Raw genomic sequence first — 22,178 nt, forward strand, 5'->3', positions numbered from 1 at the left:
TATTAGGCAATACAAATAGCTATGTTCCTGCATTTTAAATCCATAATATCTACTCAATAAACTGACATGTCGTAAAACGGCCTACATATGTATTTTAAATGCACAATGTATTTAAGGATAAGTATTAAAGCTGTATAAAATAAGCCATTATTTCTCGTAAAAAGTAAGGATGATAGTCTGACTTATCCATAAGAGATAGATGGTATATTATTTTGATTAGTCTTATATAAATAAAACTTTTTTATTGTTTAACGAGATGGCCCAGTGGTTAGAACGCGTGCATCTTAACCGATGATTGCGGGTTCAAACCCAGGCAAGCACCGCTGTATCATGTGCTTAATTTGTCTTTATAATTCATCTCGTGCTCAGCGGTGAAGGAAAACATCGCGAGGAAACCTACATGTGACAAATTTCATATAAATTCTGCCACATGTGCATCCACCAACCCGCATTGGAACAGCGTGGTGGAATATGTTGCAAACCTTCTCCTCAAAGGGAGAGGAGGCCTTAAGCCCTGCAGTGGGAATTTACAGGCTGTTTTTGTTGTTATTGTTTAACGACTAATGTTTTTATCAATATATTTAATTTGTTCTTAGGGTACGACTGAAACATTGAAATAAAATTTCAAGTACAAATCTGAGGCAACAATTACATTAACTCTCTCACGTTAAATGAAGTTCTGCTGTCATAAAAAATACATCTTTATTTAATCAAAATGTTGAGCTGATTATTTGTTTACTGAGTACCAGATCATCATAAATAATTGTCCAAAACCCACTGAATTCGAATGCCGAAGAACCGAGCTTTTCCGTACCCTGGCTCTGGGCGACGATTTATCAAAACAGTTATGTTATTATACATCCAAATAAGATGTATTTTGTAATGTAAAATGAAAATTGCGTTGTAATTTTCGCAAACCCCTTGATTATTTCACAAGGCACACGGAAAGACAACGAAATTTGACAACGTTGAACCGAATTACTCCATTGTATAAAATTAGCGTATGCTGTTATTTGCATTGTGAGGAGAGCGCCGTAGTGAGACGAATTAAACATCTTGCTTCACTTTGAACTGTTAACGATAGAGATACCACGATAACCGAGTTACTTAAATATATCAAAAGATTCGTACCGCTTATATTTCGGCTATATATTTTTTTTGTTTAATTTTAATTAAACGAGTGTTTAATGTATGTATCGTCAATTGTTCGATTTTAATCCTTCTCTTTTTGAGTGATTGTTGAATTAACGTTACAATATTATTAGCATTCTTTTATCTGTCAATTATCATATTGCATTGACATAAAGTAACTCGGTAAACATTAAAAATCATAACATCTATTAGAATCTGTGGTATCTCTACATAGTATAAAACAAAGTCGCTTTATCTGTCCATATATGCCTATGTATGCTTTAATATATAAAACTACGCAACGGATTTTGATGCGGTTTTTTTAAATAGATAGAGTGATTCTAGAACAAGTTTCTATATATAATACATGGACAATTTAGTGAAAAAACAGTGATAATTTTAGAAGTTTCATCTGTGATGTCATATCATTGCACCCGTGCGAAGCAACGCGAAAAGAAAAAATGCGAAGTAACCTGCCCGGGTTGCTAGTTCAAGTATATTCGTAAATAGATACTAATCATCTACTATTCAAAGACAATGCAATTAGACGTAGACAATATTGATTTATGATTTGACATGTTATGAACAGAAATCAAAACTTTCTCCTCTAGCAGAGAAAGGGTTTTTCACCAGTAATAAAATATTTACTAGTTTTTATGTTTCTCTTTACAGATTCAGAATTCAATTGTTGAATTCAGAGTTTCAAGGTTATCTATAATCATAGTCACCCTACAGCTTTAGCATTTCACGATTGTGTATTCACGGAGCCATTGTCTCATTGGTATAACTTCGTAATCATGACTCAGTTATCATCGCAATAACAGACTGAAAGATTTATTCATAGCTTGTTTTGTTTTTTTTTTTTTAATATAAGGCTACAATGCATACTAAAAATGATCAAAAAGTTTCTATACGTTTATCAAGTTATGTACGTAAGTTTAATTTATTAAGAAATATACTTTATAATTCGTTACTATAAAGTTAAGCTCAATGGTTAAATTTAATAAAACCATTGACAATAAAATAAATAAGAACTTTTAGTTCGACATCAAAAAATAAAACTTAAATTGCTATTATTTTTTTTACAACAACAACAACAACAGCCTGTAGATTCCCACTGCTGGGTCCCTCCTCTCCCTTTGAGGAGAAGGTTTGGAACATACTCCACCACGCTGTTCTAATGCGGTTGGTTTTTTTACATTTGTGCATTATTTATGTAAATGAAACTATCGTCAATAAACATTAATTTTTTTCAAATAATCTGTTTACTCAACATATTTTTTAAAACACATTTAATTTAAGTTACCTATGACTTAACCAAGACGGTTGACAAAGTTTCATACAATTATAATGCCAATAACTCCGAGGCATCATTTTAACAGTGTAATAGTAAATCTTTATTACAATTCAATACAAATGTGAGTTGTTACAATTCGTAAATAATATATAAAAATTGCAGAATACCAAAACTCGCGTTTATGTTTTTACTCTTTTTTATTCAAATTGAATATTATTCAGGAATTATTCATTGCGATAGTCAGACTTAGACGCAGAACGTATAATTACACACAAGTAATGTAACGATGGTTTGCGTTACGTTTTACGAGTGAGCAATCAATTTGTAATCGTAAGTCACACCGAGCGATTGATATTAAGTAATATGACATTGAATTAGAAAATTAAGTAACACACGCATGTCACAAAGTGGCGCAATGTGTCACCGTTATTTATTCACACTTCGTTTTAGCAACCGATGTCAACGGGCAACCTATATAATGTGATCTTGACGCCATGGTTTTAACAAACCGTAGACATTTATTTCGACAATTTACATGTTTAACATGAATAGACATCAAATTGTTTATTTATACTGTAACTGCAAGGCAGTTTTAATGGTATAGTTCTGTTATGTATTATTTATCTAATTTTTATAGCTTTATAATATATGTTTATATTAAGCTGTGCCAGGGACCTTGTATGCCTTTGAATATAACTTAAAGAAATATTATTGTAGCCTAAATTACTCCCTATTATATCAGTTATCTGCGTGTGAAAGTCGCGTCAAAATCGGTCCAGCCGTTCCAGAGATTGGCCGGAACAAACAGAAAGACAGACAGACAAAAATTTGTATACAATGTTTTTTTTTGGTATATGTACCGTGTATAAATACATATTATGCATTGAGTAAAAAAGGGCTATTTTAATATTACAAACAGACACTCCAGTTTTATTATATGTATAGATAACACTGCACTCTAAAATATTTTTTATCTGTTTATATTTTCAATTTCCGTTCATTCATTCATTTCATGTAAATTCGTATTTTATCTGTACTATAATGAATGCTGTGAATAATGTTATTGGTAGTTGAAAATTATAGAGTTCACACGGTCGGATATTCCCATAAATTCGTAACTCATTCAATATTCATTTTTGACAAACATTTCAAAACAGATATAACATGATATATAACTTTTATTTAAATTTCGTAAGTATTGTCGCATAACTTACGCGCTAAAACTTATGAAATGATTACATAAAATTTAATTACCTAAGTTAGTTTAAGGCTTATTTTGCGACTTAATATTTTTATTTATTGAAATTATACTTGTCTGTACAGGATATGTATGTTACGACTATATGCTGTTTTATAAAAAAAAATTATGTAAATATATTTTATCAATCCTACCAACTTCAATTTATTAATAACTAACGTATGTTGTAAAATATGTTTAATACAAACTTATGCTTTACTTACAATTATTTTTAAAGATCAAAAATGAATTTAAAAAAAAATACATTCATGTAATTATATGTTTATTAATATAGAATATACTTGAAGAATTTTAACAAGCGACGATTAGAGGGTCAGAAAAATCGAACGGATTTGAAGAACAAAATCACATCATAAATATATTATTTTAGTCCTCAGTGTATTACTATTATTTTTATACTAAATATAATAAAAAATAACTAGCTGTAAATAAAAAAGTAGCCAAATCACTTACCTATTTAACGTCTTCACATCAAAGCCCTTCTGGATATACTCGATACCAGCTGGGACAGCCATCGTCAATAGCAGACGAGGTTTCCCAGTCTTTTCGGATTCTCGTTCGAATTCCTCGCGCAGTTCCTTTACCAGCTTGGCATAGTTCTCTCGGTCCTTGGGTTTACCACCATCTCTAAATGCTGGATATTCCCAATCCAAATCGAGACCGTCGAAGTGGTTTTGTCTTAAGAACTGAAAGAAAACAGGTATTTTTGACTCACAAATTAACTATAAAAAAGCAGGTGATTGTATGTTTTCATAAAAGAACAGCCAGTTACTGTTGCAATCTACATTTCCCCTTTTTAGGAGTACGTTAGTATCTAATTGTTGGATTAGAATTCATTTAGATATGTTATATAGTCATAAGATTAGGATTAGGATTAGGTTCTTATCATTGCGCTACGCGGGTACAATGTGGATCCATGCTGTTCCGATCTTTTACTTCATCGCTGAGCACGAGATGAATTGTATACAAAATATATGTTAGCACATAAAAGCTCACACACAGATGCCTTCATTTGATCCTTTCGTATATTCGCAATTAAAATAAATAATCTTGTTAAAATATAATTATATTAAGAAGACAATTGGACGAAGGCCTAACCATATATGTTCCCATTAATGTACCTAATTTTTAAACCAATCTCAGCGTTAAATTCATTGCGTCATAATCACAGATAAATAATTACGAATTTAATGAAAATAGAATTGAAAAAGGAATCTTAGCACCGTACGTTCACTGGCAAATAGCCGCCGTGACCAGATATCCGGCTGCACTTTAATAACGCTTAATGACAAGAGAAAGTGCATGCAACCTGCGTCCAGCTTTCAAAATACACAACGCAGATATAGCAGAGCCAGTAAATAAATGTTCATGTTACGTTAGATCTAAACTGTATACGTACAAGGTTATAAATATAGTTTATAAGGAGACTTAGTTATTCTCAATAAGACGTAGATGTGTAGACGTAAATTCTTTTGACAAAATAAAGAACAATAAATTAAAATGAAAAAGAGAATGTCACTAATAAAGTACCTGTTGACTTCCAAGCTGGATATATTAATTGATATAATTGTATTTAACTAACATGACTTTGAATTTTTCAAAATAATAAAAAAGAGTAACTACAAAGTTTCTTGCCGGTTCTTCTCGGTAGAATATACTTTCCGAACCGGTGGTAGCATACTTAATTATAAAATGACGATTCAAAAGTGCTTTTATAAAAATTATTTTGTAAAAAAAAGTTGTGTGTTGTTTCTGAGATATAAATGTGTTTACCTTAATAACGTTCCTGACGAATTCCCTCCTTCTGTCTTTAGCAGCAACCATGGGAGAGAAGCGAGATGATCCCTCGTTCCAGCCTCCAATAGCCAGCAATGTCTTCAAGTTCTTGTTATAAGTTTTCAATCCGGTAAACTTAGCGTAACCGCCTGAGGAAACATATTGCTTATTAATATTTCTAAGACAACTTGCGAAGACAAATAGACTAAAAACAAGAAATTTAGAAAGATATATTGAAAAGTGTGTCACGAATTACCAGATAGACTTATTAAAACTTACACAATAGAATGAAAAAATCTGACTTGGAGGTAGGGCTTTGGAAAGCCCGTCTGGGTAGGTACCACCCACACATCAGTTATTCTACCGCCAAATAACAGTACTCAGTATTGTTGTGTTCCGATTTGAAGGATGACTAAGCCAGTGTAACTACAGGCCCAAGGGACATAACACCTTAGTTCCCAAGGTTGGTGGCACATTGACGATGTAAGGAATAGTTAATATTTCTTACAGCTTCATTGTCTATGAGTGTTGGTGACCACTTACCATCAGGTGGCCTATATGCTCGTCCGCCAACCTATACCATAAAAAAGACAGCGGAACATTTCTAACAAATTATCAATCACTATCGCAATCGAATGAAAACGTGATCGTAGTCGTTCATTCAATTTCCTACTCAGTGTGCTCTGTATACTTTATACTCTATACTCTTTACGAAAATAAAGTATAACACCTCGCCTTATTGCCTCCACTGGTGACTGGGGCTGATTCGTGTTTAAGAGTACCAAACATTTTCAAAGAAATATCTTTGTAATTCTATGTAAATTTTTTTGATTATACGAAAAGTTAAACTGGCTCCGAAACTGTACAATTTAAGCTCTAAAAAATTACACTTAGAATAAATAACCCATCCATTGCATTCGTATATCAGCCGTATTGTAAACCGAAGTATATTCATCCGAAGACATGTCCTTGAAAGCAATGCGTTTCTAAAGTTCCGCAAATTAATATATAGACTGTACTTAATGTAATTAAATTGAACGCTACCATTTAAATTAATGAAACAGGAACAATATAATTAATCGATAAAATTGATGAGAGGAGAAACGGCTGGCCAATTATTTATTAAAATCATTATTACAAGATATGCCGAAAAATATTCAATAATCTTATTACAAACTAGCTGTGCCTGCGACCTTGTACGCGTTTGAATTTAACAAAAAAAATATGATAGCCTAACCCACTCCTTATTATATCAGTTATCTGCCAATGAAAGTTCCGTCAAAATCGGTCCAGCCGTTTCAGAGATTAGCCGGAACTTACAAACAAACCGACAGACAAATATTGTAAAAAATGTTTTTTTAGTATATGTACCGTGTATACATATATATGTATATAAACAGACAATCCAATTGTATTATATGTATAGATACGTATTTCTATTGAGTTTGTAGAATTGAAATCAAAAGGATTCTATTTGAAATATCAATTATAATAAACCGGTTGTTTCAACAATTGATAAAATACTTTAAACTTGTTATAGAATAATAATATAATTGAAGAGGATGAGTTTGTTATTTAAACAATGTAAGGACGTTCCTCCCATCCGTTTGATAAAATTTCTAACAAAGGTTACCAATAATTCAATATTTAAATGAGTTATAGTGTATCGCTATTGTGTTACCATCCTCGATTTTAATTCTTTCTCGAGTTTTGACTTCGACCAGTCAGAAGAAATAGTGACTTAACGAGGCAATTACTAATTTCATATGAATTAATATTAAGCCTTATAATATGCGTGTCATCATTGATCAATAAAAATGAGAAACACTCAATTGATGTCCCTTGCTGAGTAAAAGATATCCTCGGATGAAAAGGTCTATAGGCCCGGAAAACGTAGCAACTATTTTTCTTAACATGCTAAATATACTCACGGGCAAAATCAACTAAATCTCAACAAAGGTTAGGGTGCTTACGCATACTACACAAATAATTATTTTGTTTAAGCACTATATTTTTTTAGTAGACTTTACATCATTAAATATCCATACTTGTTTGTACTGCACTGATATTATTAGGTTACTGTAATACTAATCGTATTATGTATGGCTATCGATTTAATTTTCCTGCTATAAATATTGTAATTTTCTTAGTAATTGATTTAAATGTGATTCTTTGAGAAAATACATGTCTCTAACAGTTAGATTTCAGCATTTAAAACCTAACCCACTCAATAAGATTTCGCCATTTAAAGGCTAAGGCTAACGCTTTGATCGGTCCCGTTGCAAGTCAAAATTGGTCACAAAGTATCCACTTAGTAACGCTCTTGGTATTTATCGTAATTGTGTCACGGACTTGGCTGTACGGTTAAAATACCTATCACTAATGCGGTTTAGGTTAGGAAATGATGTAAACTTGGCATATGACATATGCCCGTTATTAAAAAGTCAAGATTTTTGACCTTAGTAGATATACATATGATTCTACACCAAGGATGTTTAAGATGATTTATTTTGTATTTATAATGTTTGTTTATACACATCATCAGCGAATGCAAGTTGTAAATGCGAATTAATGATGCATGAAAGCATAGAACACGAATGAGATTGGGTTTAATTTATATGTATGTATGTACATATGTATGAATGATATTACTTTTTGTTAAGTAAATCTTTGATATACATTATTTCATCTTTAACGTTATACTCAAGTAACTTTATAATGTAGTCAGTAAGTCATTGTGAATTTGGTTCTCATAATACTTGAAAATATATTGATATTTATATTTAATCTATCCGCGTTACTTAGCATTTTTTTTTTCATTTATCATTTCATTTCATTTATTCCAAATGAAAGTTTCATAAAGCAAAGGACGTGAATGCAACAAAATAACGATATATTTTAATACATAAATTATAAAATAACGGATCTGGCATGACTTTTATACAAATAGTGTAAGTTAAAAGCAGGTAGAAGTTAAGTTTCATAGTATTACTATGTAAACTACATTTATAAGAATGAACCACTATACGTTCAAAACATTGGTGAAATAATCTATGTAAAAAGTCTACATAAATGTATGTAAAGACTCGGCTAAGTTTATTTAATTGATTTTGGTTAAAACGAGTGAATCTAATCTTATTATTAGTAATTATAAATATGTATAAGTATATGCAATATTGTTATTAAATTAATTAATTATAATAATAGCAGGACTCAAAATGCAATATTAAAGATGATATATAGTTATAAGTTACCTTTTTCAATGTCCTGGTATTTATCGAAAGGTTTCAGCGTGTTGTCCTTCGTGAAGCCTCCGAACGCGTACACGAGATGGGTGCACAGGTATGGGTTGATGTTCTGAGGGTTGAACTTCGCAGTTCCTGGCCGGTACACCGACCAATTTGTGTAGTAGCACACCACGCGTGGTGAACTTGAGAGCGCTAAAATAGAAAGAAATATAAATTAATACAATTATAGTGAAAGCTTACTTTAAAAAGTTGTTGCTGATAATACATAGACTTAAAAATATTTAGACAAGTACTTAAATAATAGGTTTTTTGTTCGTAATGTACTTGGTGTAAGGCTTAAGGAAAGCCTACCTGGGTATGTACCCCCAACGCATCACAAATACGACCAAACAGCAATACGTTGTATTGTTATTTGCAAAAGGGACCTAACATGTTCGGTGTCATCTAAGTTTGGCGAAGCATTGGCGATCTATGGTTAATATTTCTTACTGCGTCAATTTCAGAGAAAGTTCAGTTGGCCCATTTGGCCACCCTAATTCATATAAAAAGTCCAAAGACACAAACTTCGACTTAAACTAATAAACAGTTATTGGTTTGATTTTATAATGAACACTTTTACGTCATGTTTGATTTGGCGTCCCGTTCGATTGAGCCTCTACCTAAAGCAAATAGTGCATTTTTCATAGTTTATTTACTGCATGTTGCACAATTGGCTACCTTATCATTTGAATAGTTCTATGCAATACTTATCCACTTTTGTTTCTCTTACTAACCACGTGAGTGTTAGAAGAGAATTAGAGAGAATGCTCTCTTCATTTTAAAGAAAGAAAGGTCTCTTTTTTGACATTTATTCTGTATATTCTCTATGGTACATTTAATAACGTGTGAAACAAACAAATAATTGGTTTGACTTTTGTAGCATATCTTTAAACGAGTTCTATACTAAGACCAAGATTTTTTGTACATTGAGGAAGCTAAAAAACTAAATAACAAAAAACTACAACATATAGCTCTAGTACCCAAAGCGTACAGGATATGTTAAAATAAACGTCTCAGCACGATTGCACTTTAATTATTCATAAATAGGATATATTTTTTCACAATATTTGCATATACAATTTTATTTATAAAAAAATTGAGTCATTAAAATACCCAATTTATTTCATTAATACAAAAAAATTATTTAATTTAATCTCATTATCAAATCTCCAGCAGTTGTGTTTAAAAAACTAACATTCAGAGACATTCAAAAAGAAAACAAACTATACAAAATACTAATTAAGATTGTAGTACAAAACACGTCTTATCGTACAGAATACCGTAAAAAGTTTAATGTCTGGAATCATATTTAAAAAACCTATTATTTATTTTCCAGCGAGGCGTTATTAAGAAACGTCTCTAAAAACAGTTTCCCAAGTTTTTAATTCGTTAAATACGCCTATATTATACATTTCGACTTCGAGGAGTTACTTTAACGACTTACGAGTTACGATTATTAGTGAATCACAAACAATCGATACAAAATTATTCGTTAATTATAGGTACAGCACAAGATTAATTGTTAAAGATTAAGTATAGACATATCCTGTATAATTAATGATATTTATAATGATTATTTAAAAAATGAACGTTACAAGAACAGACTATAATCAAACTTTCGTTTTCTTGGTTTACAACTGCAAAAAACTCGAAGGTTTTGCCGTTTGTACGTCGATGATCACAATGAGGCATTGTGCGGGCCCGGGGCAATGGCCTTTGGGATTACGGATGAGTGTGAGTACTGCAGACATGACGACAGATTATATTTTACATAAATCAGTAATTCAGCTTATTCCCGTTACCTTCAAATAAATGAAATAAATAAGTAATAAAACAGGAAATTTGAATGGAACTGCTAATTTCAGATACATTATGTTCAATATTTTAAAATCAAAATCAAAATATACTTGATATAAGTAGGCTTTTACAAGCAATTTTGAATTGTCATTTAACAAACTATATTAAGTGAAGCTACCACCGGTTCGGAATGCAGATTCCACTGAGCAGAACCGGCAAGAAACTCTTTTGATGATTTGTAAGTAATTTGAAGGTAAATATGTAACCATACATTGAGAACGCGCAGCTTATCTTGGATACCAAGATGTTCTGTTCCTTGTGGCTATCTCATTCACGTAATTCAATAACTATGCAATACTAACAACACTTAGTATTGCTGCTTGGTGGCAGAATATAATAGAGCGGCTGTTACCTACTGGGTGGTGGGTAATATATTGATGACCTATTCGATTTCTTCATCGAACTAGAATTTAATGTAATGTAAGAAATATATATAGACCCTTCTATTTATAAAAAAAAACATACATTTAAATTACGTATTATCTTAAAGCGACTTCTGCGCATGCCTTACTCTGTGGACGTTTTAAATAAACAAAATACGCTGCACTCATACAAATAGTGAGTTTACTTCAAAATGCATTTGTATGGGGATTCCGTATATGGTGATTCATGATTACATTCTGTTCCTTTGTTTTCTGAACAATGGCAGGGAATTGTCTCAGTTTAAAACAATGCATTTGTACCATGTAAAACTAGATTCGATATATGTTCATATAAATGATTAATATAATATTTAAATTCATCTAGTGTGGTATCTTCATTAATATTAAACAATAAGTTTAACAATAATTACGACCTCCGTGGTCGAGTAGTGTGTACACCGGTTTTCATGGGTACGCCACGCTAAGATTCCGGGTTCGTTTCCCGGCCGAGTCGATGTAGAAAATTCATTAGTTTTCTATGTTGTCTGGGTGTTTGTGGTACAGTCGTTACTTCCGATTTTAAATAACACAAGTGATTTAGCTATTCGCATTGGGATCAGAGTAATGTATGTGATGTTGTCCAATATTTATTTATTATTTATTACCCGCAAACACACAACACAGGAGTTTATTTAAGAAATACATTTTCAAAATTCCTCTTAATCCCTTTAACAAAACTGATTATAGCGTTTTAAAAAAATAATACCGGTCAAGTATATTGGATGATCGCAAATTTAGCATTGATTCGTAACTTTTAATTGCTTACATATAGTTCCAGGATCGCGGTAAAATGGAGTTATTGGCAACCCACATAGTCGTGACTCGTGAGTAATTAAATATTGAAACGGTCAAGCGCCACAATCACCTATTTAACTTATTATGTCATTAGTTGCACTGGTTCACTGAAAATTGCATCCGGATCCAAGTAAAAAGTGACCATATTATGATATTGACTACCCTTGTGATACTAAGCTGAGATGGCCCAGTGGTTAGAACGCGTGCATCTTAACTGAAGATTACGGGTTCAAACCCAGACAAGCACCACTGTATATATGTGCTTAATTTGTGTTTATAATTCATCTCGTGCTCGGCGGTGAAGGAAAACATCGTGAGGAAACCTGCATGTGTCTAATTTCATCGAAATTCTGCCAGATGTGACCTGTCCTTGACAAGTGTTTTATATTAAATCGTAATATTTAATTTACCTGGTGTTGCCAGTGTTATAGCAGCTATCAGAATAAACAGCCATGTTGTGTATTCCTGTAGACAAAAAAAATCACACATTAGCATAAAAACAAAATAAGGTTTTGCTACATTAAAAAATGCACCATTAGTCTAAACTTATTTAATAAAAAATTATACGCAACAAAAAAACAATTAAGAAAAAGCTCTTAGGTTAGAATAGTTATTTTTAAAAAATAAATTTATGGATTCAATTTTGAGAGGTCACCGTTATAAAAACTTTTTAGAAACAAACTTCACAGCTTGTACTATCCGCAGTGTACGTTTCGAAACTTGTTGTAACAAACTATTTCTATTATAATTTTTTCAGGCTGTGATTATACAATTCAGTATTTACGCTTGATGTAATACCGGAAACAGATACAATGTAAAGGCCAGTATTGCATTTCTTTAAACACGTTACAAAGTCAATAGATAACCTATAGAAAATGGTGCCGTCATATAATTGGAACTTATTATGCAGATATGTATATGGTTAGAGATATTCATTAAAAAATAAATTATTAAACGTGTTTAAAACAATATGTCACATTTATTCGAAACTTAAATAAATACTTTTTTTAAATATGTCTGGCCATTTACATTTGCTTGAATATGCCTCACGTCAAAAAAAAACTAACATAGTTACTTCTGGGCGATCGAAATATTATTTTCATAAAGATAAAAGGACATAGAATATTTGAGCTCTAAGCAGTTATAACTCGCTTTAGTTCACACGAATAAAATCATGAAATCTTTAAAATCATTTTAGTAAAGTTAAATTTCAACATGATTCCCGTTCCATCGTGTAATTCACTCAGTATTCATAAACGAACCTATTTTCCCAAAGAAACAGAACGTGCGACAGTTAGCCGACACAATCGGTAACTAACTGTATCGTTACTTTGAATATTTATGACTCGCTTACAATTAATATAGAACGTTCTTGAAAGGACGGTAAAGCTTTGAAATACTTCCGACATTGTCCGCCATTTTGAAAATGCAACGGCTGTCTGACAATTTTGTGCTAATATTCCAAATATGAGTTCTTTATTGCGACCATTAACTGTTTTCATTTACGAAGCCATGAATGCGAATCGTTTAGTTTTAATATAATAGAGTCGAGATGGTCCAGTGGTTAGAACGCGTGCATCTTAACCGATGATTGCGGGTTCAAACCCAGGCAAGCACCGCTGTTTCGTGTGCTTAATTTGTCTTTATAATTCATCTCGTGCTCAGCGGTGAAGGAAAACATCGTGAGGAAACCTGTATGTGAAAAAATTCATAAAAATTCTGCCACATGTGCATTCCACCAACCCACATTGGAAGAGCGTGGTGGATTATGTTCCAAACCTTCTCTTCAAAGGGAGAGGATTCCTTTAGCCCAGCAGTGGGAATTTACAGGCTGTTGTTGTTGTTGTTGTTTTAATAATTGGAATATACCTATGGGGCGATTGTTTTTCAATTGTCGTGCCTAAGTCTTCATTTTAGCAAGTTCTGCTTTATAATATAGAGGAATGTTGTATTTGATACAAACCTTGGTAGACGGTCGGGCATATGTCAATAGACATAAGCTCTGTCAAAAGTATTAACCATTCTTTACATCGCCAAGGCACCAATAACTTTAGGAACATCATAGATGTTATGTGACCTTTGTGTCTGTAGTGACACTTGACTCTCATCAAACTAAAACCCAGTAATACTAGTATTATTGGGTTTTGGTTTGGTGAGAGTCCTTGCCAGACTGGTTTGCACAAAGTCATCCAATAAATATTTGTTAAATATATCGCATTAAATCAACACAAAAAAACGTCAACTCGAAATCATATTTTGCAAGGACATTAAATTAGAGCGGAGTATTTCCTAGTTCGTTGGGGCAGTTGAAAAATATCACAAGTATTTATTATTCGTATAAGAGTGATCATGGAATATTTCATAAGGTAATGCAACTATTTTACGTAAGCTGGACGCCAAAGCATCCATGACGAAGGTAAGACGGGTGTAAGTAGGGCTGGCAACTGTCAAATATTTTTTTTTTTTATTATATTATGTACTAATAGTCCTAGTACGTAGTAACTTAAAATTTCTAGTTGAATTATGAATAATCGAATAATATAGACGAATATTAATATACTCGTGACTTGTTTCGCAAATACTTACAAATGATTATCTAGATTTGAAAAGTATATTAAATATTGTGACACAGAAAGATTTGAACACACACCGCTATTGCGGCCAAGGTGTTCTACCATCCAGACCTACCGCCTGATCGCTTGCTTGCAGTATTGTATCGTCTAAATACTATGTTCGAGTTAAGTTCGAACGGTCGTCTGAAAAGTAAGATAATTGAACGCCTACGATAATAATATATATACCTAATATTTATTAGTCTATATTATAAGGTTTCAGCAGTTAATAAAAAAAAAATTATGTCGAATTTTTACCCTTCTGAAAATCCGTATGTCATTAAAATATCATAAATAATATTAATATTAAATATAATGGTACTAATGTAGGGCATCTTTATTTTAATTTCATATCTTATTTTTTTTTTATTTAAAGAATGTTCGTTCGTAAAAGTTATTATTGTAAATAGTATAGCTAAATTACTCAACCTCTTTTATTACAATACCATCTAACTGGCAACCCTAGATATATGTCTAAATAACTTAGATAATCCATTACATTTATGTATCGGTAGATTGAGCTCACCCGTGTAATTTTGAATGCATATATAGAACCTTGTATCTTCCGTATTTAGACGTTTTGAGAACTTTTCCACATACCTTTTACTTATAATTTAAGCATTAGTCCGACGTTACTTACATAAAAATCCAAAACAAGCTGTTATAAATAATATATATAAATACTCACAAATATATACACTAATAATTGTTGCGCTTTGCATTTTCACTCTCTTTTAATTTAAACTATTGAGAACCGTAAATAACACTTTTTATATAGGTATATTATCGTAAATATTTAATGTTATAATTCAGAAGTCACAATTCACAACTATTAAGACTTATCTCAAATAACTTTATCATTGTCGAATAAACAACGTTTTTGTTAAAATATTTACAACTTAATTAAAATTGAGCCCCAAAAAAAGAGACCCAACCTTCTTCGATTTATTTGTTTCTGAGCCTGAATTTAAATGCAAATGCGCTATTTTGCACTCAAGTTTTTTGTATTAACTTGATTAAGCAAATCGGTAAAGTATAAAAATATGTTGTTCGGTATTTTATTTTCTACATATTAATTATTCGTCTCTTATTCCATATTATATACATATATATTTATGTCTTATCGGTGACGGGAGTGCTATGTTATGTTAAAACTGATATTCCTGTCACAATGCAACGCTTGTTTACGTTTTATTTTGATTTTCAATATTATTATATAATTTAATATAATTAAAATGTATATAAATAATATTTTAGACCCTTTCATAATGATGAAAGGAATAAATAGCAAGATGTTCATCAATCTTCATCGCTCTGTTTTGTATTCCTTTCTTTACAAAAAAATGCCAATGGATTAATTTCTTAATCGTCACGCTCCAAGATGCGCCGAGCATCCGGTACGTCTTGGCGCGTGCCATTGGCCCTCTCAATCAACTGTTAAATTGTTTACTGATTATTATTGATTACACTCCTTTATTGCAAGACTTATTTTACAGTTCTCAACTAACACTATTTTTCGAATTAAAAATATACGTACATAAAGTATTAACTACATGTACCTATTATTCTTATCATAACGAGAAATGCTTCACAGGTTTGTTTTTATTTGTGTTTAAGATGTTAATTTCAGGAACCTCCATTCTTTGAATTTGATTTAAAATGTTATGTTAGCCTTAGACAGCCTTTCTCATTAATTTATGTTTAATTTTTATTTTTTACTAGATGCTTTTTTACTAAAACCCAGCTTCGTTCGGGTAAAATAATTAAACTAAATAAATCAAAGTATAAATATTGTAACTACCATTACACCCCTCAACAAAATTATTATTTGGAGCGCATTTTCTGAACGCACCCGTAAAAGTCAAACATGGCTGCCCGCTGAACTGTCATTTGTTATTGTCATGCCATTGAATTTCATGGATTTAATATCGCAATATTACGAATATATGAATTTTGCGGATTTATTATCTTGTCGATTAAAAAGTCATGATTGTTTAACGATTTATTATTGAAGATAGGTTTCAATCGGGTCTATCGCACGACGTTTGTCATGAATTGTCACATGTAGATTTCCTCGCGATGTTTTCCTTCACCGCTGAGCACGAGATGAATAAAATTTGTCTAAACTAAGCACATGAAACAGCGGTGCTTGCCTGGGTTTGAACCCACAATCATCGGTTAAACGGACGCGTTCTAACCACTGGGCCATCTCGACTCGATTACCTTAAAATCACGGCAACATATAATACATATAAATATAATAAAAAATATGTTCGATAACGATATACGCGATCAGCGAGTTACTTCACATCGCGTTCGTTACCACATGCGTTTCTCAATCAGTGCGTTATTCCAACTGCCGGCTTTTCTGTCCGTTGATACATTGCAATTGAATATTGAGTTTGTGACATACATACTTGTAAAATATATTCCATTTTTTTTATTACTCGATGCTGGAAACAAGTTCTTATCTTATTTATACAATCATTATTATTCAAAAGTACATTTTAATTTTAAATATATATTGCAGAATACATTTTGAAACGTAGCACTTATTTTTTATAGCTTAATTAGATGTGTAAAATCAATAAATGAATACATTATTCCTTGTGTTGAGGTGGCCATGCTTTGTTAACATTATGGTATATGTGCCCGCGAAAACATAAACAAAATTATATGGTTATCGGTATTCAAAATACGTAAATATACTCATTTTCGCTGTATTTCTATACAATATTACAAACGTTTTAAAAGAAATATTTACCGTATACTTAATAATTAAGTCAAATAGGTATAGGTCCTGACATAAAACTCCCTAATTTAACCATTCAATAAATCAAGGAGCTGGATTTCCAGTCAGGACACTTTCCTCTCACAGATCAAGAGCATTCAGTAATACTGACAAAACAAATGGTGTCGAAAATCACAACCATGTAGATAATGCCTGGGATACGTTGCTCTTTTGTTTATATATTATTATCCAATGTGTGTAGCGCTAAAGTTACTCCTACCTCAGATCTATATCAAGCTTCATGGAGATTGTTATTTTAATCTGCAACAGCTTTTTTGAGTTTAACTAGTAGAATTTGATTCCTGATATTTTTATTTTATGACATTGAAAAATTGTTTACCAATTAGTTTAGAAAAAATAATATTCAGGTGACTTATTTACGTGAAGCCATTTAGAAGTTTTATTACTATTTTTCTAACGGGTTCTTGCGCAAAACCCGTCTGAATAGGCGCAAACCACTTATTACTTATACATTTCTGATCATAAAGTCAGCTGCCATGAAGTATTTTAACGAAGAATAATGACCATCAGGTAACCTATTTGGGCGATCTGGCTAAAATCCAATAGTTCTGTTGAACATATGTTCATTCCATATATATCTCATACCATTTTATTGTTTTTATTTCGTTATGTATAATCTGGTTACGTTCTCACATGTATAATTTACCTTTAAGAAGTTAATAATGGAAGAGCACACTGGTTCTTTGTGGCACAGGCTTTTGCTTATCACAAGAACCAGGGAACTCATTTAATCTGTAAATTATTTGTTATGAATAAAGAATATTATTATTATTATTATTATATTCCCCTAAAGTCCGAAATCATTCATTCAATTATTCATTATACTGACATTTGTACAGTCGGGTTAAGAAAAGGTTCGTCACCTTAAGAACTATTTTCCTGTGCTCAGTATGAGCACAGCAAAAGTATCTCAGTATAATCTACTTTACCGATCCAGAATGACATATAGCGTCGCAATGATTTGATGTTTAGATTTAAAAGGTACGAAGAGTTTAAGACTTGATAAAGGAATGAATTTGAAAACTGACGAAGGCTTTCTTACTCTGACTGTACAAACGTCACTATCAGTGAATACCAAAGTTAACCTTTCAATCAGTTGCGGTTTTAAACGAATATCAGCGTATCGGTACACAATTGTGTCTTGTGCAATTTCTGTATGTCATAGTTAAGGAAAAAACGTTTGAAAATAGAATTAAACATGCGAGTTTTAGAAGGTTAAATTGTTTGATTTTATTTATTTATATTATTAAAATAAATAATATATTCTAAATAATAAGTAGTCGAGATGGCCCAGTGGTTAGAACGCGTGCATCTTAACCGATGATTGCGGGTTCAAACCCAGGCAAGCACCGCTGATTCATGTGCTTAATTTGTCTTTATAATTCATCTCGTACTCGGCGGTGAAGGAAAACATCGTGAGGAAACCTGCATGTGTCAAATTTCATAGAAATTCTGCCACATGTGTATTCCACCAACCCGCATTGGAACAGCGTGGTGGAATATGTTCCAAACCTTCTCCTCTAAGGGAGAGGAGGCCTTTAGCCCAGCAGTGGGAATTTACAGGCTGTTGTTGTTGTTGTAAATAATATATTCAAGCCTGGCAATACCTTTTTGATAATATTTTTTTATCAGAATAATTAAGTTTCTATTCTGCCTGGTAATGAAAATATGCAGACACGTTAAAATAAAAAAATATAAACTCTGAATAAGATATACCAAAGGCACGGATTATATGAGCTGAGGAGATACAAATATAACATAAAAGACGAGAATACTAAATACTAAAGGCCATGATATTATTACACTACAGTGTATGCACATATAGTACGTTAAATAAATAATTATATAGTACAGGTGCACCCTAATCTAGTGTGCCGAGTTGGCCATTTTTGGCAAGGAGGCTTTGAAGCCACACACACACATAAACAAATGTTACAAATTATTTTACAGGTAAAGTTTATATGTTAACGAAGAGGTTGATTGAAAGGGAACGAGATTTTTTCCAAATTAATAGTTACTGGCCATGATTGTATGGATAAAATCTGACAAATGGAATCCAATTCCATATCTATAGCTGGTTGGACCAATCTTTTCAATACGCTTTTGGTGTCAGTATGACGTCGTATAATATAAGTAACAACGCAAGTATAAACCTTGTATGGAAAAATATTATTCTTATATTACTGAAAGTCGTTTTATTGGGTACCCGGTTCTTTGATCTATTTTTTATCATTCATCAACTTCAAACTTATTTACGTTAAGTAATTTAATATGATTAATCAATTAGTTAATTTACATAAATGTGGAGTAGGTAATTAATTTAAGACTTACTTTCACTACTTAATGCAATTATAAATATTAAGTGATATTTTTGTGTTATCGATGTCATTACATAAAAATATAAAAAAATTGTGACTTGTACTGTTTTAATACTAAAATCATATCAAACTATAGTTTTAATAATTTCAAAATTTTAACATTTAATATTTTGTCACATAAAAAAAATATATTATTAATAATACTATGTCTAAACATAAGATTCAGATTCAATAACATTGATAAGAACGCGCATATTATCAAACTTGCGAAGTCATCCCTCCAACAAATTGCACTTGCGAGAAACTAGCCGCCTTATCTAATATTACAATCCTTAGCTTTACAAACTAGTAGTCGCCCACGACTTCGCTGGCGTTTAGAGTGTTGGTTGTTTGTTTGTTAAGCAAAATGTTCTTTCTTGGAGTGCAAATTTGCTTCACACCAAATTTCATCAAACTCGTTTCAGCGGTTTGGTCGTGAAAGAGCGACATACAAGCAGACAGAGTTACTTTCACATACATATAGTATAGATTATATTCTGAATGTTATAACTCGTCATTGTAGAGGTGGAAAATAAAGAATTATTTAATTATTAATAGGTTGTAGAAGTGAAAAAGGATTTTGAGAATTATTTCATTATTTATAAGTAAATTATTAATATTTTTTGAGTATGATTAAATAATAGTGTGGAATGAAATGCTAATTTCCATACACCGAAGACCTAAAACTTCTTACGCGCGTACATAAGTACACACACATTTTTCGTAATGTTTGTCCTTCATTAAAAACGTGCGGTGATCCTCGTTCTAACCGTACGAATCCGTGCCGTATTTGGCACGTATTTAAATCTATTGTATATGTTTCTCCTATTTATTTTTAAGTCATGGTTTTTTATTAAATAAATCAACTCGTGCGTAATTTGTAGAAAGTAACTTTCGTAGTAAGAATGCCACAAACGCCATATCCAGGAGTCGTACTCGTTCATGGTTATGTAATCAACTGGTTTTGATCTTTAGCAATTCGCTAAGGCGCATTGCATTGATTTTTTCCTTAAATGTTGTAAAAATTTTGAGCCTTTTTTAAAGGGTTTTTTAAAGTGTGTTCTCACGTATATAGTATGGAATTTTTATTAGACGGCTTAATATAAAAAATAGTTAACATTTGTTAATAACGATACAAGATTTAGCATATTAGTTTCGATAAAAATGTCATTACATTTTTTATCTGTCGTAATTTTAAAAAGAATAAAAATTGTAGCGATTATTATAATAAAATTTAAATGTGCTTGGAAAAGTCTACTTGAGTAAATAATTATTTTGTTACTAATATTAATTACTTCACTAATTTATAGGCTATTCCAAATGTAGAAAAAAATAATTTACGTATTTCATACGATTTGAATGAGATGGCCCAGTGGTTAGAACGCGTGTATCTTAACCGATGTTGCGGGTTCAAAACCAGGTAAGCACCGCTGTTTCATGTGCTTAATTTGTCTTTATAATTTATCTCGTGCTCAGCGGTGAAGGAAAACATCGTGAGGAAACCTGCATGTGACAAATTTCATAGAAATTCTGCCACATGTGCATTCCACCAACCCGCATTGGAACAGCGTGGTGGAATAGTTTCCAAACCTTCTCGTCAAAGGGAGAGGAGGCCTTTAGCCCAGCAGTGGCAAATAGCTTAGTTATTATGCACTAAACAAGAACTATTAGTTCTTGATTATTTATAACAACACTATTCCACTTAACTACTTATAACCACTTTATGTTACTTCCAAAGTAACGAAAACAATTTCGTCGACGTTCAAAACGCCATTATTTCGCAAATTCATAATGTATATCATACTTTATTCAAACTATGCAATAATGGTATCGCGTCAAATTGATGTTAATGTTGTTTCATTGGTTTTTGTATATGTTACATACAAGTGTATCAGTACAGTTGTAAATATCCGACTGGGCCAAGGCCACCTCTCCCTTTGAGAAGAAAGTTTGAGCATATACCACGCTGCTCCAATGCGTGTTGGTGGATATAGAAGTCGTAGAGTTTCGTTGAAATTAGTCATACGCACGATGTTTTCAATCACATGAAAATTCAATGATGCTTGCCTGGGTTTGAACCCGTAATCAAGAGTATAAGTAAGTTAAGATGCACGCCTACTAACCACTGGGCCATCTAGTCATTTCGGCTCAGTGCCGAACAATTCTGAATATTATATATTATTGTCCCAGAGATACGGGTCTCCAAAGATAATATTATTATCTCACGTGTCCTCTATACAAACGAGTTCGAAAGTGAATAATTACCACATCTGCCTCGCAATTGCCTTCATCTCACGTCCGACACCTCTAATATGCGAGTGCTTGTCCGTAATTTTACCTTCCGCGATACTTTTCTCTCGTTTTATGTAATTCCTTCCTTTTAAAATATATGATAGATTAATGTATTTATTAAGTGCTTATAAAATAATATTAATGTTTATTCTATATTCAAAACAAATAACGACTATATATATATAAGATTTTACTGTTACTTTGTGGTAGGTTCAAGCCGGACTGGGGTACACTCAATAAATAATTTACCACCCAACAGAAATATTTATGTTTGACTTTTTG

The 22,178-nt window shown here is 32.0% G+C and overlaps 1 protein-coding gene across 2 annotated transcripts in view; it reads right to left on the reverse strand.

The window, feature by feature from the left end:
• LOC124534449 (flocculation protein FLO11) overlaps positions 1 to 22,178 on the reverse strand; it is a 100,968-nt gene that overhangs the window by 47,574 nt on the left and 31,216 nt on the right. For both annotated transcript variants that reach the window (XM_047110337.1, XM_047110336.1), the window contains exons 2-5: positions 12,234 to 12,288; positions 8,717 to 8,902; positions 5,460 to 5,611; positions 4,140 to 4,372 (exon numbers count right to left, since the gene is read on the reverse strand). In XM_047110337.1, coding sequence (XP_046966293.1) covers positions 4,140 to 4,372; positions 5,460 to 5,611; positions 8,717 to 8,902; positions 12,234 to 12,288 — 626 coding nt within the window. The remainder of the gene's footprint in view (positions 1 to 4,139; positions 4,373 to 5,459; positions 5,612 to 8,716; positions 8,903 to 12,233; positions 12,289 to 22,178) is intronic.

Source organism: Vanessa cardui, chromosome 12, assembly GCF_905220365.1.
Source record: "Vanessa cardui chromosome 12, ilVanCard2.1, whole genome shotgun sequence".
NCBI classification, from domain to species: Eukaryota; Metazoa; Arthropoda; class Insecta; order Lepidoptera; family Nymphalidae; genus Vanessa; species Vanessa cardui.